A 15643-nucleotide genomic window follows, 5' to 3' on the forward strand; every position below is an offset into this window, starting at 1 on the left:
AGGGCGGCGCTATTTGCACTTGTATGACCTTATATCAGTGGTTCTTAACCTGGGTTCGATCGAACCCTAGGGGTTCGGTGAGTCGTCCTCAGGGGTTCGGCAGAGTTCAAGACACACCCGACTCATCGTCTTAATAAAAACTTGTCCCTATCGGCGTATTACAGATCAGCAACAGCAGAAGTCACACTCATTTGCAGGTCTGTAATTTGTTGTGAGTTTATGCAGTCTAGTGTGGATTTAGTGTGTTTTGTTCTTTGAACAAGGTGATGTTCTTGCATGGTTCATTTTGTGACCAGTAAAAAAACATGGTAACACTTTAGTATGGGGGACACATTCACCATTAATTAGTTGCTTATTAACATGCAAATTAGTAACATATTGGCTCTTAACTAGTCATTATTAAGTACTTATTAATGCCTTATTCGGCATGGGCTCATTATAACCCTAACCCTAACCAAATAACTCCAAATTAAGTCTTTGTTACTTAGAAAATGTTCCCCTAGTGTCCAACAACCTCTAAATTAAGTCTTTGTTACTTAGAATATGTTCCCCATACTAAAGTGTTACCAAAAACATGGGACTTTGTCTTGAATTTGAAAAGAAAAAAACATTTTATTTTTCACTAAGAAGGGTTCGGTGAATGTGCATATGAAACTAACGGGGTTCAGTACCTCCAACAAGGTTAAGAACCACTGCCTTATATAGTGGGAAACCCCATTATAGTACTTGGTAAATAAAATGTAACGAACATTGAAATAAGTTAAGAAAAAATATTTCAAGAATGTTGATATTCATAAGTCCTTTTGTTGCATATTTTATTTAGATGTTGCTCAATATACAATTCTGGCTCTACTGTAATCAATCCGATACATTTCAACAAACCAAAGTGTTATTAAGGCATCTCAGGGTTAGTGCAGTTATTTTTTGTGTTTTTACTGCTCAATCTCTTCAGGAGCATCGCTCTTTGAAACGGTTGCTTCTGCATCGCACGTCGGAGCAGTGGGTGGTTTTGGTCTGCGATAAGAAGTGCCAGGCCTCTTGCTGCGACGTTGGCTCTTGGCCAGCTCGACCTGCACGCTTTGACCATTCAGACTGAGCCCCTGCAGAGCCTCCAGAGCCTTCTCAGCAGCCTGCTGGTCGCTGTAGTCCAGGAATGCCCGGCGCTGAGCTCCCTGCCAGGTGAGCCTGAGTGGCCCCGCCTCTTTCTCTCTGAGGGCGATCTTCAGCTCACTCACGCGCAGCCCGGTAGGAATCCCACCCAGATACACGGTGGTGACACCGGGAAGGCAGTTACTTTGGGTCAGAACTTCTCCTTCGCTCTCCTGACTCTTCTCTTTCCTATTCCCTTCACCTCCTCTTGTTCTCTTTCTCTTTTCAACACCCTCTCCTTCACTTCCTCTGCTTTCTTTCCTCACTCGAGGTGGACGTCTTCTTGTGTTCGGGTCTGCTTCCCCACTTCTTTCCTCATTGAACTCTTCTCGGGCATCTTCTCTGACTTTCTGCCTTGGCTTGCGTTTGTTTTCCCTTTTGGGGTGAGCGTGTTGGAAAGGTGACTCGGTTGCAGGAGGCTCTGGCCCAAGTGTGACGTCCTTCCCTGCCTCTTCCTCCAAGGCCAAGAACTTCTTCAAGATGGGGATCTTCTCCAGCTTAGCTGTATGCAGCTGAGGACACAAAACTGGGCAATCTCAGTCAGACTGAAAAGGGGCAGGGTATTCTACTGTACATGTAATCCTCCCAAAAAAGCAGCTTACCAGTTGGTTATTAAAGGGGACAACAAAATTAATTGGTGCTACTTCATCATGCCATGTAAGAATAAAGTCCTTCCACAGCAGCGGGACATTTCACTTCCCAAGCAGTTAAAAATAAAACAACCGTCTTGATTTGTTGCGTCTTGGAGTGCGTTCGGCAACCTTTGATGCTGACCAGTCCAGAGGAGAATATACGAGGCTATTGTTTTTACAGTGGCCCGTTTGACCTGACACTCCCGCCAGCCCCCGCCTCTGTGGTGACGACGCTTTGATGATCACACATGGCCTTCCTGCCTGTGAGGTCAGCGGGTCCTGTTTACTTACACAAGTGCCTTAAGGAGCCCAGAGGCTTGCACACAAAATGTTTGCACTTTTAAGACAAATGACACAATCATGTCTAATGGGAGACAAAGCACACGTCATTGTCAACTGTGAGACTGAATTAAAAGCAGGCTGAAGCCTGGACTTCAGCTTACTGTCAGTGACTTATGGATGAATGTATTAACACACGCCTCCAAAAAATATAAATATTTTATAAAATGCTTGCAACAGGTTACAATGCACAAAGCAGGATATGTTCCTTTTAAAATTAATGTAATGGTCATGTGTACCAGTAGTTTTGTTAATCAATATTAATTAGGGATGTATCGATCAAGCTGCCACCGATCAATACCCGCTGATTTTCTTGAAAATGTACATGATCACCATTGTCAATAAAAGCCTTTTAATTATGGCAAAAAAATTATCACTATTATTTTTTTCATATCATGTAATCAACGTTTAATATCATTTTTTTTTTTTAATTAAAGGTTGTTTGTCCCGTGCAGGATTATAGTAAGCACCATTGCAGCCCTACTCTTTACTACCGCGGTATCTTGTTACAGATCATTCCCGCCATGCCTGATGGACAACTCTCATTTTGTTCATATCTATAATTGAGTCTACTAGAGGTGCAACGGCACAGGTAACCCACCGTACAGTTATTACCTGGTTTTAGGGTCACTGTTTTGCTTCTCTTTTCGGTACATTTTGTGGGGGTAAAAAGAAAAACTATTTTTCTTCTTAAAGTTTTTTAGTTTTTTGTTGTTGTTGCTTGTCATCACAAACCTTCTGCAATAAACAAAGTATCAGTGGTGTAGTTTTTCAATATCAGTATTTCACACTTTCAAATGGTAAATTATTATTTGTATTCTTTATTTGTACATCAGTGCTTTGGCAAATGGCAAGTGATGACCCAGTAGTGGAGTTCTTTAAAACTCAAATACTGTAGCTTATATTTAATAAAAGTACATTAAAGTGCAAATTGAATTTAAGGTACTGTAACATAATGTGTAGCAACACATAAAAAAAGTTTAATGATCATTTCAGGAACAACATTTTTTATCTCAAAACTCAAAAAGTATTTAAACAAAAAGTGTCTGCATAGTTTGTTTTTTTTGTTTTTTTTAGAACATGTTATATTAGAGTTAAATCTTTGCAGAGACATCAACAAAAAGTCTGGATGAAAATATTTAAATATAAATATGTATTTGTCTGATTTAATTGGTGGGTGTGTTTATTCTCCCAGTCGGCACCACTACTACTATATATACCAAATACAAAAGTTCAGTTCAGACATTTTTTTGAGTGCCTGCAAGTCCGCATTCAGGGCCGGATTACTGGTGATCTGCCGCAGTTAGTGAAACGAAAGTCTGTCACTAAAGCTGCTGCTCCTTTTAAATGTTGTGTTTCAACCTCTATGCTAATGTTAGTCATATTTCTTAAATTTGTTCTTCTAGGCTGCACCTTTGGCTGTGAAGGGAGGAAGAGGTACTACGTTGATTGGAGATTAATTACGTCATGATGAGCCTCACTTTTGCAATGGTGGAACGGGAGGTCACACACACACGGACATACATTTTCATAAAAACACACACAAACGTCCACAAACACACACATTAACAGACAAGATCATGTTAATAAAGGCAGATTGTTTTGTGCAGGATAATACCAAGCGTACAACTACTGCTTACTACTGCGGTAACTTCTAACAAATATTTCCATAATGTTTGATGGCGGTACTAATGCTAACAGCTGATCACCGTGTCCCAATTCAAATGTATCGCGACTATCGATCACGATTATATATTTGTCTAGCCCTACTTTCAAAGTCAATCACAAACGACGATCCCTTCTGGCTGTTAATGTATTCATCTTTAGTGTCCCGGCTGACAAACTTGCAGCTAACAGTGCATCTCCATAAACAGTGTGGAGCCGCTCCTCTGTTTAAAATAATCACCTTTATTACAGCAAATTAAACCACATTTCTTAGTATCTTAGGTATCATTATGAAGTATTACAGCAAGGCTAAACATGTTACACACTTAGAATAAGTCACGAGCAGGGAAGGCACTAAACTAGCTAGAAACAACTGAATATAAAAGTGCGTCGTAAACTTTAAGAAGTGTAGATGGAACCACATTGCAGCAGAATGTAATGTAAAGAGTTAATAACAGGACACTTGGTGGAGGCGGTTGCATTTTTCCTCCCTCTCTGTCTCTCCCTGCATGTCCTGTCTTGTCTGGTACTTTTTTATGTGTGCTATGGCAGTGGTCTCCAACCACCAGGCTTGATTGGTACCGGTCCGCAGAATAATTTTTTATTAATTTTTCTTATTAAATTAACATAAAAAACACAAGATACACTTAAAATTAGTGCACCAACCCGAAAAACCTCCCTTTTTCTTGACAAAGAAAAAAATAAAAAATAAATAAAAAGAACTGTAAGCAATAAAAGAATAGGGAACTAGTTAACAAATATTGTGATGATATTGCTGATATAAACGGTCAATAAACCTCACAATAAAAAAATATAAAAATGTAAAGTTAATACATGCGATCAGTATTGGTATTCCCAGATTTTACTTATGGTTGATCGGAATTGGCAACATAAATCCCTAATATTAATATTTGGATGATTCTTAGAGGTTTGCCAAACTATTTTACCATCCAAAACGTCTGACAAACTGTACAAACACCCTATGTCCGCTAGAGGGTAGAGCTACTTAGAAATGTGGCATAATGGGTTGCAGGGCAAGTCTCATTTCCATGATTAAAGCCAAATCACACCATGCACTTCGGTGAGAAAATGCATCATTAAATACTCAACATATAAACTTGCTTTATAAAGTAACCACTTAGTTATTGATGGTTGCCATTTCATACATTTTTGGTGAAATGGCAGCAGAGATGTGCCTAGCTTTTTTTTTTTTCATCACACTGGGTCAGCAAAATACACACATTTTACTTTACCTTGGTCCAAATGATTCCTTGTGGTTTCTTAGACTGGCAGTTTGTCTGAATAACTCTGCTTGGGGTGAGTATGTAGTCCACAGTCAGGTCGTGACTTTCCATCAGCTCATCAGGAATGTCCACTACCTGAAGGTCCGAGTTTACAAATTAGTGATGGATTTTTTCAAAGATAATGTAATTTTGCCATTATATTTTGGTAAAAATGAGTCCACAATTCTTTAGAAATACCATCGTAAACACCCAACTAACCTGACAGTCGTGGACAATAGTGACCACAACAGTAGACTCATTTACAGCTCCCATTGAGGCCATCATTCCATACTCCAAATCTGCATAGCCTTCCCCTTTTCCAATGCGGGCACCTGGATCAGCCAGAACAAATTTAAAGTTTCATTTAAAAGATAAGATGCAATCAATTACTCAAAAAATCAATGCTCAAGTTACCTGCTGGTGTAGTGAAATATGTGTGATTACAAGAAAAGTATGCCAAATAGAATATATTATTTATTCGCATTCATTAGACGTGATTTTTTATTTTTAAAGAAAAAGCAATCATAAAACAGAAAATGTCTAGATTATGAAAATACATTTTATTCGAGGAGACTGAAGACCGTAAGATGTATAGATGAAGTGGAGACTATGTAGTACTACACTACAATAATCTACTATCATACTTCTGCATTCAGACCAAAGGCATATCAACTGTGTAAGCTCATGTTTGTCACTTCTAGCAATGTAGCCTTAAAAATGACAATGAAGCAGCAGCAACCAGCTGTAACAACAACAACCAGACATCTAAGATGTTTTTGGATTGGGCTGTGAACCTTAAAAGGAGGGTTGGTTTTGTCAAAATGTACTTACGTGTTGAGAGCAATATTTTAAAATAATAAAACAAGGTTTTATAAACTGCAGCCCACTGGGGCCTCTGCTAAACCCTGCGCTTAAATGAAAACCATGTGGCTTTGTCCACTTAGAACCATTTGGGGTTCGGCTGTGCTGCATCAGTTATCTCAGGGAAAAAATGAGCACGAGAATACACTGCGAGAAGAGAGAGGGCAGAAGCCACAAGTAGCTGAATTGATCTGATTACACAAAAAGTGCAACGATTCTCATGTCTGGTCTTCCTCAAAAACCTCCAAGAGGTAGAGCAACAATTAATTCTATGATTGCAATAGGATATACCTAAGGCAACAGCTCCAACAGTTTTCCAGAGATTCAATTGGACACTTTTCATTAAGTGTTTCCCCATTTTTTATGTACAAGATAGTTAATCACGACAACATGGAGCAGACAGCAATGTACAGTAAGGTTAAAGAGTTTCAGTTGTCTGTGGCTCAATTTAGAAATTCCATGAGTTTAGTGTAGCGTGCCCACTTGGGACAGACATTCTACTTTTTCTGATAGCATGTTTCACTCTATAATCACAAAAGACCTTCAAACTATCTTGAAACATAGCCAAACAGATAAAACTATTCAAAGCTTTGTCATATGTCAATAAAAAGTTGTTACATGGTGTCCTCACCTTTCTCTGACACAGCCACAGAGCCAACCACCACAAGGTCAATCTTGACTTTGCTGTCCAGGTCAATCGGCACGCTAAACTCTTTCACACCCTGCAGACAAAAAACCCTAATATGTACAAAAACAACTACATGGCTTATAAGACAACTTTGAGTGTACATTTAATATATAAGGTTTCACCTGTGAGGAACAGCATATGCGCAGCTGTTCCTTGTTGGCTCCCTGGGGAGGAACAATCTTGTTAAAAAGGCCAGAGCGAAGACGAGGGGTTGGGACCAATAACGTTTTGTGTGCCTGTTTAAAAAAAGAGAGAGAGAAAAAAAAACATTATTACCTTGTATCAGCTGTGAATCAGGTGAATAAACTGTTACGTGATAAAGGAATAACTATATACCAAGGAACATACACTGCTGGTAAGAATACCATTCTAATACAAACCCCGTTTTCATGTGAGTTGGGAAATTGTGTTAGATGTAAATATAAATGGACTACAACGATTTGCAAATCCCTTTCAACCAATATTCAGTTGAATGCACCACAAAGACAAGATATTTGATGTTCAAACTCATAAACATATATATTTTTTTTGCAAATAATAATTAACTTAGAATTTCAAGGCTGCAACACGTGCCAAAGTAGTTGGGAAAGGCCTTGTTCACCACTGTGTTACATCACCTTTTCTTTTAAAAACACTCAATAAACGTTTGGGAACTGAGGAAACTAATTGTTGAAGCTTTAAAAGTGGAATTCTTTCCCATTCCTGTTTTATGTAGAGCTTCAGTCGTTCAACAGTCCAGGGTCTCAGCTGTCGTTTTTTACGCTTCATAATGCCCCACACATTTTCGATGGGAGACAGGTCTGGACTGCAGGCGGGACAGGAAAGTACCCGCACTCTTTTTTTTCGAAGCCACGCTGTTGTGACACATGCTGAATGTGGCTTGGCAGTGTCTTGCTGTAATAAACAGGGGCGTCCATTAAAAAGACGGTGCTTAGATGGCAGCATATGTTGTTCCAAAACCTGTATGTACCGTTCAGCAATAATGGTGCCTTCACAGATGTGTAAGTTACCCATGCCTTGGGCATTAATGCACCCCCATACCATCACAGATGCTGGCTTTTAAACTTTGCGTCGATAACAGTCTGGATGGTTCGCTTCCCCTTTGGTCCGGATGACACGATGTCGAATATTTCCAAAAACAATTTGAAATGTGGACTCGTCAGACCACAGAACACTTTTCCACTTTGCATCAGTCCATCTTAGATGATCTCAGGCCCAGAGAAGCTGGCGGCGTTTCTGGATGTTGTTGATAAATGGCTTCGGCTTTGCATAGTAGAGATTTAACTTGCACTTTAAGATGGAGCGACAAACTGTATTTAGTGAGAGTGGTTTTCTGAAGTGTTCCTGAGCCCATGTGGTGACATCCTTTAGAGATTGATGTTGGTTTTTGATACAGTGCCGTCTGAGGGATCGAAGGTCACGGTCATTCAATGTTGGTTTCCGGCCATGCCGCTTACGTGGAGTGATTTCTCCAGATTCTCTGAACCTTTTGATGATATTATGGACCGTAGATGTTAAAATCCCTAAATTTCTTGCAATTGCACTTTGAGAAACATTGTTCTTAAACTGTTTGACTATTTGCTCACACAGTTGTGGATAAAGGGGTGTACCTCGCCCTATCCTTTCTTGTGAAAGACTTAGCATTTTTTGGGAAACTGTTATTATACCCAATCATGGCACCCACTTGTTCCCAATTAGCCTGCACACCTGTGGGGTGTTTAATGAGCATTCCTCAACTTTATCAGTATTTATTGCCACCATTCACAACTTCTGGTTGTACAATTCTAACTTAATACAGAAAAAAAGGCTCCTTATGTCACAAAAAAATTTCGAATGCTGGAACCATTGTTCTTGGCTTTATGATCAAACAAAATGCCCAGCATGCTTAAGGTCTACCAACATACTGATTGATTTTGTATGACAATTCATATTTTTCAAATAGAAATAAAGATAATTCTTGTTCATAAAATGTTAAAATTAGTACAAATAACTTGAGAGCTAGTTTACATGAGGCAAAAAATGATGTAACATTGTTTAAGGCCCTCCCTATGGGCAAAACACGTACTGAGCATAGGGGTCAAAGATTCATCGTGACCCTATTTTGCGTAAAGAAGCACATGCAAAAAGGCAATTAATGAATGTCAGGGCACTTCCTGTGAAAATTGACCGCAAGCAGAGTCCTAGCTTCTTCCCGCTTTGTCATTGATAAGAACGTAACGGCAAATTTCTCCAAATGTTCTCATTGTCACCTGTGGCGCACAGTGTTAATGCTCGGCTGGCAATTTGACATACAGTTATCAAGTCCCTATTTGGTTTGCTCCAGGAACATGAGCAACTTTATGTTTTCATTATGTTAACTTTGTTATTCATCCATTTTCTACTGCTTGTCCCTCTAGGGGTCGCTGGGTTTGCTGGAGCCTATCTCAGCTGCATTTGGGCAAAGGCGGGGTACACATTGGACAAGTCGCCACCTCATCGCAGGGCCAACACAGATAAACAACAGTCACATTCACACACTAGGGCCAATTTAGTGTTTGTTATTTGTACAAAACTAATTATTTAATAATATTCTCCCATTAAATTTAATACAAAACATTCACCAAATAAAATTTAAGTTTGATAAAAAGTTTTTTGTTTTTTCTACATATTGTGAATTGTTTTTTTAATAGTGGCAAAGGTGCTCTAAACAAAGTTCTGCTAAGGGACCCAATTTGGGGGCAGCTCTCTTTAAAGTGGTCATATTATGATTTTTTTTGTATGGTTAAAACATTCCCCTGTGGTCTATAGAGCATGTAATGATGTTTTTTTGGTCAACATTTTACATAATTATAGGTTGATTGGCAACACTAAATTGGCCCTAGTGTGTGAGTGTGAGTCTTGTCAGTCTATCTGTGTTGGCCCTGTGATGAGTTGGCGACTTGTCCAGGGTGTACCCCGCCTTCCGGGGGACGGCGTGGCGAAGTTGGGAGAGTGGCTGTGCCAGCAATCTGAGGGTTATTGGTTCAATCCCCACCTTCTACCATCCTCGTCACGGCCGTTGTGTCCTTGGGCAAAACACTTCACCCTTGCTCCTGATGGGTCCTGGGTAGCGCCTTGCATGGCAGCTCCCCCCATTAGTGTGTGAATGTGTGTGTGAATGGGTGAATGTGGCAATACTGTCAAAGAGCTTTGGGCTCCTTAAAAAGGGGTAGAAAAGCGCTATACAAGAACAACCATTTACCATTTACCAATTCCGCCTGATTGTAGCTGAGATAGGCACCAGCGCCCCCCGTCACTCCAAAGGGAATAAGCGGTAGAAAATGGATGGATTTTATAGACCGCCTTCAAGCTGCTTTCTGACCGTCTCTTGATTATGTGCCGTTTTGTGGGCGGTCTTCTTTACGTGGCTCCACTTCGACAACGTCTTCTTTCCATCAGTGCTTCCATAGAGTAAACTGACTTAAAAGTTAGAACTATAATATACTTTGTATTCAAAATGGCAACAACAGAGGATGCATGATTATGTACTAGCCAGTCTGCCCTACAAAAATGAATTTATAGATTATAGTGTCAGATTGCAATGGCAGTATGGTCTAAAGATCGTTGAGTGAATTTCAACCATATATGGCGATATCCACTGATGTCACAGGTCAGAAAACGTCACAGGATAGAGCAAATTCTAAATGGCTCGTTTAGAATTTGGCTTCATTTCAATTTATTGGGACTTATCAGATCGGAAATACAAAAGGGCAGGTACCATTAAGTAAGAAAAGTTGGTTTTGTATAATAGGCGGCCTTTATGGCAAAACATATTTGTAATGCAGCCATGTCGTAGTAATTTTTGGTTCTTGGTGTTTGCACCTCTAACACTGCCAGTCGAGCACCCTCCAGAGGTTTATCGGGATCCACCTTCACCTCGACTGCCTGGGTGAACACTTGCAGCTCAGACACCTTGGCGCAGGCCGTGGAAGAGTCCTGGTTGGAAATTAGAAAAGGGTATTGCAGCTTTATGTTAGCACCAACTTACTTGCAGCGTGATAAAGCGGGCCTGCTGCTGAGGTCTGTCTGGGTTTATTTTAACTGTCTGGCTTAACTTGAACTCTTGCAGATCAGCAAGCCTGTCGCAGGCTTGACTAGCACCCTGGTCAGGAAATACACAGACAGGAAAAATAGTGCAGAATATTAGCTTGCACGGCTGTGAAGATCTGATGCACTTGTGTCATGATTTGATTAACGTGGATTAAACAAGTTGACAAATGTTGCCATTTAGTGGTCAATTGTACGGAATATGTACTGAACTGTGCATTCTACTAATAAAAGTATCAATCAATCAAAAAAACCTCGTGTGTTCCAGCGTGTCACACTCATATCGGAAACTGGTTTAAACTTGCCTTGAAATTGGGGATTCTGTTATGAACGGGCCGGGGGAAGTTAGCCAGATTGTTGTCTTCGATGTAGTCCCAAACTTTCCCACGAATGTCCCATTTGGTTGCTCCTGTCGAGAGAAGACGAGTAGCAGGCTAGCCGTATGTGCTAAATGATTAGAGCAGTAATGGCGTCGAGTTACGTTCTTCTGTCGAACCCGCTTAAAGCTTACCTGGGTTGATCTTTATCAGCGGCTCCATGACGTTTTGTCACAGAAACAATTCTTCACGATGTATTTCGAAGGAATAACTTCAACGTGAGATGTGATATGTAAGTAACGTAACACGACAAGAACAGCTGCGTGACAATGTTTATTCTCTCTACGGCAAAGCAGGAAGGTCAAATCTGTCGAAACGCAAACCTTGCCACAAGGCGGCAGTAGGACTTGTGACGTCACAGCACTAAGCAATTGATGTCGTTAACATTTCAACATCAGTTCAAAACAGCATGTTTTGAGTTCTAATCCAACGTATAGCGTGGTTAGTTTAAAGACAACGATAAAGCATGACGATGGTTAACCTATTTATACGTACGAGCGTTATGTCCATATATGGTCATTGCGTTTTTAAAATGTTACAGTAATACAAAACACTCCCTGAACCCCGACTTAAACAAGTTGAAAAACGTATTCAGCTGTTACCATTTAGTGGTGAATTGTACGGAATATGTACTGTTCTATATACTAATACAAGTTTCAATCAATCAGTCAATCACATCCATATGCAAAAAAAAAAGCCGATTCGCAAGGAAGGTGGTTGTTTTATTAGCCCCACCTCTTACATCACGTGACCAAATTACCGTACACAACCAAGCAATTGTGCAACCAAAATACACTATATTGCCAAAAGCATTTGGCCACCTTGAACCGATTAACGTGGACCGCGACTTAAACGAGTTGAAAACCGTATTCGGGTTGTTACCATTTAAATGATAAATACATGATAAATGGGTTGTACTTGTATAGCGCTTTTCTACCTTCAAGGTACTCAAAGCGCTTTGACACTACTTCCACATTTACCCATTCACACACACTAAACACACTGATGGAGGGAGCTGCCATGCAAGGCGCTAACCAGCACCCATCAGGAGCAAGGGTGAAGTGTCTTGCTCAAGGACACAACGGGCGTGACGGGGTTGGTACTAGGTGGGTTTGAACCAGGGACCCTCGGGTTGCACATGGCCACTCTTCCACTGCGCCACGCCGTTCCCATTTAGTGGTCAATTGTACAGACGATGTACTGTACTACGTGTAATCTGCAAATAAAAGTTTCAATCAAACAATCAAACCTGCCTCGACTCACATATGAACTTGAAGTGTCTTCCCATTCCTAACCCACAGGGTTCAATATGATGTCGGGCCACATTTTGCAGGCCACTACAGCTTCAACTCTTCTGGGAAGGCTGTCCACAAGGTTGAGGAGTGTGTTTACATGAATTTTCGACCATACTTGTGAGAATAATCATGTATATATTATCACACAACTTTTGTATGCTTAAAGTATGTTGCTATAGTTATTGGCTATTATGCCCAAGTTAGACTTTTGTATCTGTGCAAGGACGAAACTTCTTGTCTGAGGGGTGGCCTCAGCCGCATATGTTATCTTTGTTTTAGCCCGCTAACAGTCAAGGACTTCAAGGACTTCAAGGACCTCAACGCAGTTAAGACGACAGCACGCAGACGAAGCAGAGACAAGGCGAAATCACAAGGCCCCAGCACATTCTGTCACGTATTGGGCGTACTGGACCTGCTTTGCATAATATGTGTGATCACTCCTGTTAGAGGCGGCCTCAGTGATGTTGACTGTGAAACCCCTGAATAAACAGAGGGATGCGGGAGCTGAACCTTAGAGCGTAAGGCGAGACTGTGACGAAGTGTGCAGCTCCATGCGTTCTCCTCATGAGTTAAATTGAACTCTGTCTCTGCATGGTTCCTTGCTTCTTGTCTGTTTAATAGCTGTCATCAGTGTTTGAACCTGACAATACTTCAGAAAGCGCATTGGTGAGGTCCCAGTCTGAAGTTGGTCGAGAAGGCCTGGCTGTCAGTCTCTTTTCTAATTTATCCGAAAAGAGTTCTATCGGGTTCAGGTCAGGACTCTGTGCAGGCTAGTCAAGATCATCCACACCAGACTCTGTCATCCATGTCTTTATGGACCTTACTTTGTGCACTGCACAGTCATGTTGGAAGAGGAAAGGTCCTGCTGCAAACTGTTCTCACAAGGTTGGGAGCATGGAATTGTCCAAAATGATTTGGTATCCTGGAACATTCAAAGTTCCTTTGACTGGAACTAAGGGGCCAAGCCCAACTCCTGAAAAACAACCCCATACCATAATTCCACCTCCACCAATTTTCACACTCAGGACAATGCAGTCCGAAGTGTACCGTTCTCCTGGCAAGACTCGTCCATCAGATTGCCAGATTGCATGATTCATCACTCCAGAGAACATGTCTCCACTGCTCTAGAGTCCAGTGGCGATGTGATTTACACCACTGCTTCCGACGCTTTGCATTGGACTTGGTGATGTATGGCTTAGATTCAGCTGGTCGGCCATGGAAACCCATTACATGAAACTCTCTGCGTACTGTACGCGGGCTATATGGAAGGTCACATGAAGTTTGGAGCTCTGTAGCAACTGACTCTGCAGAAAGTCTTTGCACAATGCGTTTCAGCATCCACTGACCCTTCTCCGTCAGTTTACAAGGCCTACCACTTTGTGGCTGAGTTGCTGTTGTTCCCAAACTTTTCCACTTTCTCATATTAAGGCAGACAGTTGACTTTGGAATATTTAAGAGCGAGAAAATTTCACGACTGGATTTGTTGCACAGTCGGCATCCTATGACAGTTCCACGCTGGAAATCACTGAGCTCCTGAGAGCGGCCTATTCTTTCACAAATGTTTGTAGAAACAGTCTCCATGCCTAAGTCCTTGATTTTATACACCTTTGGCTGGGCCAAGTGATTAGGACACCTGATTCTGATCATTTGGATGGGGGGCTAAATACTTTTGGCAATGTAGTGTATAAATGAAATGTACTCTCTGCATTTTACCCATCTTCTCTTAAAGAGTACTGGGCAGCCACTGTGCTCCTCAAGAGGAGTTTTTGAGATATTGAGTGATATATGATTTGTTGGGGTATGTCCAATTACTTTGTTATTGTTTATAAAGGTAGAAATCTAAATGTTTTTGGTTAATTTTATTTTTATTTATTTTTGGTTTGTAATCAAGTGTTTGAGGTGGTTTACGTAAAGCTATATAGTTTCTGAGACACTTATTTCTATAGACCTTTGCGGTGGACATGATGACTTTGAGTAGCCAACTACTACTTTGTCATATACAAAATAATGAAGGTGCAGAAATACAGGTGTACAACCAAGAAAAAAAAAACTGCTTCATATCATTAATAAAATGACTGGGAAAATGTGTCATGAAATTTACAAAAAGAAAAGTTCACATTTAACAGTTTTCAGTGAATTTTTGAATTTACAATGTTGAATTAAGTGTAGAATTAAATTATTTTATCTATTGTATTTAAAAATATATATCCTGTTCCTCTTATCAAAACAGTAGCAAATATGATAATAAATTATTTATTTAGTATTAGATGGTATTTTCCTGTGCTAAGGAGAATGCATAAAAAATCAGACAACAAAAAAATATTGTGTCATATTGTTTTCACGTAAGAATTATGCAAAAAAAAAGCCCACTTTTAAATTTTCGGTATCTTTTTACATGATTGCGCGCAGGGTCACAATTACACCACAAGAGGGCAACCTCTCCTTATCTCGGCCAAGAGAGCGTCAATGTTTTACAGCGAAGGTGTGGTTTTCGGGCAATACATCAAATGACAGATGGTAATATTGAGGGCGTGAACCTGACTCATCATCATTTGCTGTGACATTTCTATCCCCACATTTTTACGTTACCTACCAGAAATAATCTTTCCTTTCCAGACACATAGTCATACATATATAGCCACCCGCCAGTATAGAGCCCTCCCCAATGCCCCATGCTTCCCTCTCTCTGTCTGGGCAGAGAGCCAAGCTACACCCTCCCTTTCTCTCTCTCTGGCTCTGGATCTCAGTGGATTCTCTACATGTCAAGCAAAGCTTCACAATGCTGCGCTTCCTAAACCCAGGAGCTTAGGAATTTGCTGTGATGTGGCTGTTCCCAGAACCCCCTTTCGCCCCTCTTTGGCGGACCCACTGTGTGAGGCTCTAATGGACGAGTTTGGCAGGTGGACCAAGTGACCGACATCACCTGTTTGGGAAATCTGTCACACACACACACACACACACACACGCACGCACACACACACACACACACGCACACACACACACACACACACACACACACACACACACACACACACACACACACACACACACACACACACACACACACACACTTGCCTCTCCCTTCCTTGGATGCTGGTGTGGTGAACAGCAGGATTCTCTCTGCATGGAGGCACAGGGAGGGGCTCCCAGCCCAGGTAGGAACCCGTTCTATTGCATCTCAAAAATGCTTTGTGTGCTTCTTTGATTATTCTGGATGCGTAATCTGTTAATGGTCATCCTTCATGCCCCTGGCCTTACCCTCGTTTTCTTTTCCGGGTTAAACTCACAT

The 15643-nt window shown here is 40.9% G+C and overlaps 2 protein-coding genes across 3 annotated transcripts in view; one reads left to right on the forward strand and one right to left on the reverse strand.

Annotated features, from left to right (window-relative positions):
* Positions 1–798: 798 nt before the first annotated feature.
* mthfsd (methenyltetrahydrofolate synthetase domain containing) lies at positions 799–11720 on the reverse strand. 2 transcript variants are annotated; one of them, XM_061881116.1, is made up of 8 exons: positions 11194–11720; positions 10988–11091; positions 10624–10737; positions 6740–6853; positions 6561–6651; positions 5288–5400; positions 5039–5164; positions 799–1661 (listed from the first exon to the last, which is right to left on the reverse strand). In XM_061881116.1, the coding sequence occupies exons 1-8, from the start codon at positions 11219–11221 to the stop codon at positions 933–935; spliced, it is 1419 nt and encodes a 472-aa protein (XP_061737100.1). In that variant the 5' UTR covers positions 11222–11720; the 3' UTR covers positions 799–932. The 2 variants fall into 2 exon arrangements, with proteins under 2 accessions (XP_061737100.1, XP_061737091.1); XM_061881107.1 differs by lacking the exon at positions 10624–10737 and adding an exon at positions 10458–10571 and having other exon boundaries at positions 11194–11719.
* A 3279-nt stretch (positions 11721–14999) lies between these two features.
* Positions 15000–15643, forward strand: part of dbndd1 (dysbindin domain containing 1) — a 33700-nt gene continuing 33056 nt past the window's right edge. The window contains exon 1 of the mRNA XM_061922494.1: positions 15000–15509. Within this exon, the coding sequence (XP_061778478.1) occupies positions 15479–15509 (31 nt within the window). The 5' untranslated portion in view covers positions 15000–15478. The remainder of the gene's footprint in view (positions 15510–15643) is intronic.

Source organism: Nerophis ophidion, linkage group LG02 (assembly GCF_033978795.1).
Source record: "Nerophis ophidion isolate RoL-2023_Sa linkage group LG02, RoL_Noph_v1.0, whole genome shotgun sequence".
Lineage (NCBI taxonomy): Eukaryota > Metazoa > Chordata > Actinopteri > Syngnathiformes > Syngnathidae > Nerophis > Nerophis ophidion.

What these genes read in the sequence shown, in the direction of transcription:
- mthfsd (XM_061881116.1), bottom strand. Translation starts at nt 11,221, where the DNA reads ATGGAGCCGCTGATAAAGATCAACCCAG. An exon ending in GCTGATAAAGATCAACCCAG is followed by an intron (nt 11,092 to 11,193) that starts GTAAGCTTTAAG and finishes TTCTCTCGACAG; the next exon opens with GAGCAACCAAATGGGACATT. An exon ending in AAGGAATCATTTGGACCAAG is followed by an intron (nt 1,662 to 5,038) that starts GTAAAGTAAAAT and finishes TTGTGTCCTCAG; the next exon opens with CTGCATACAGCTAAGCTGGA.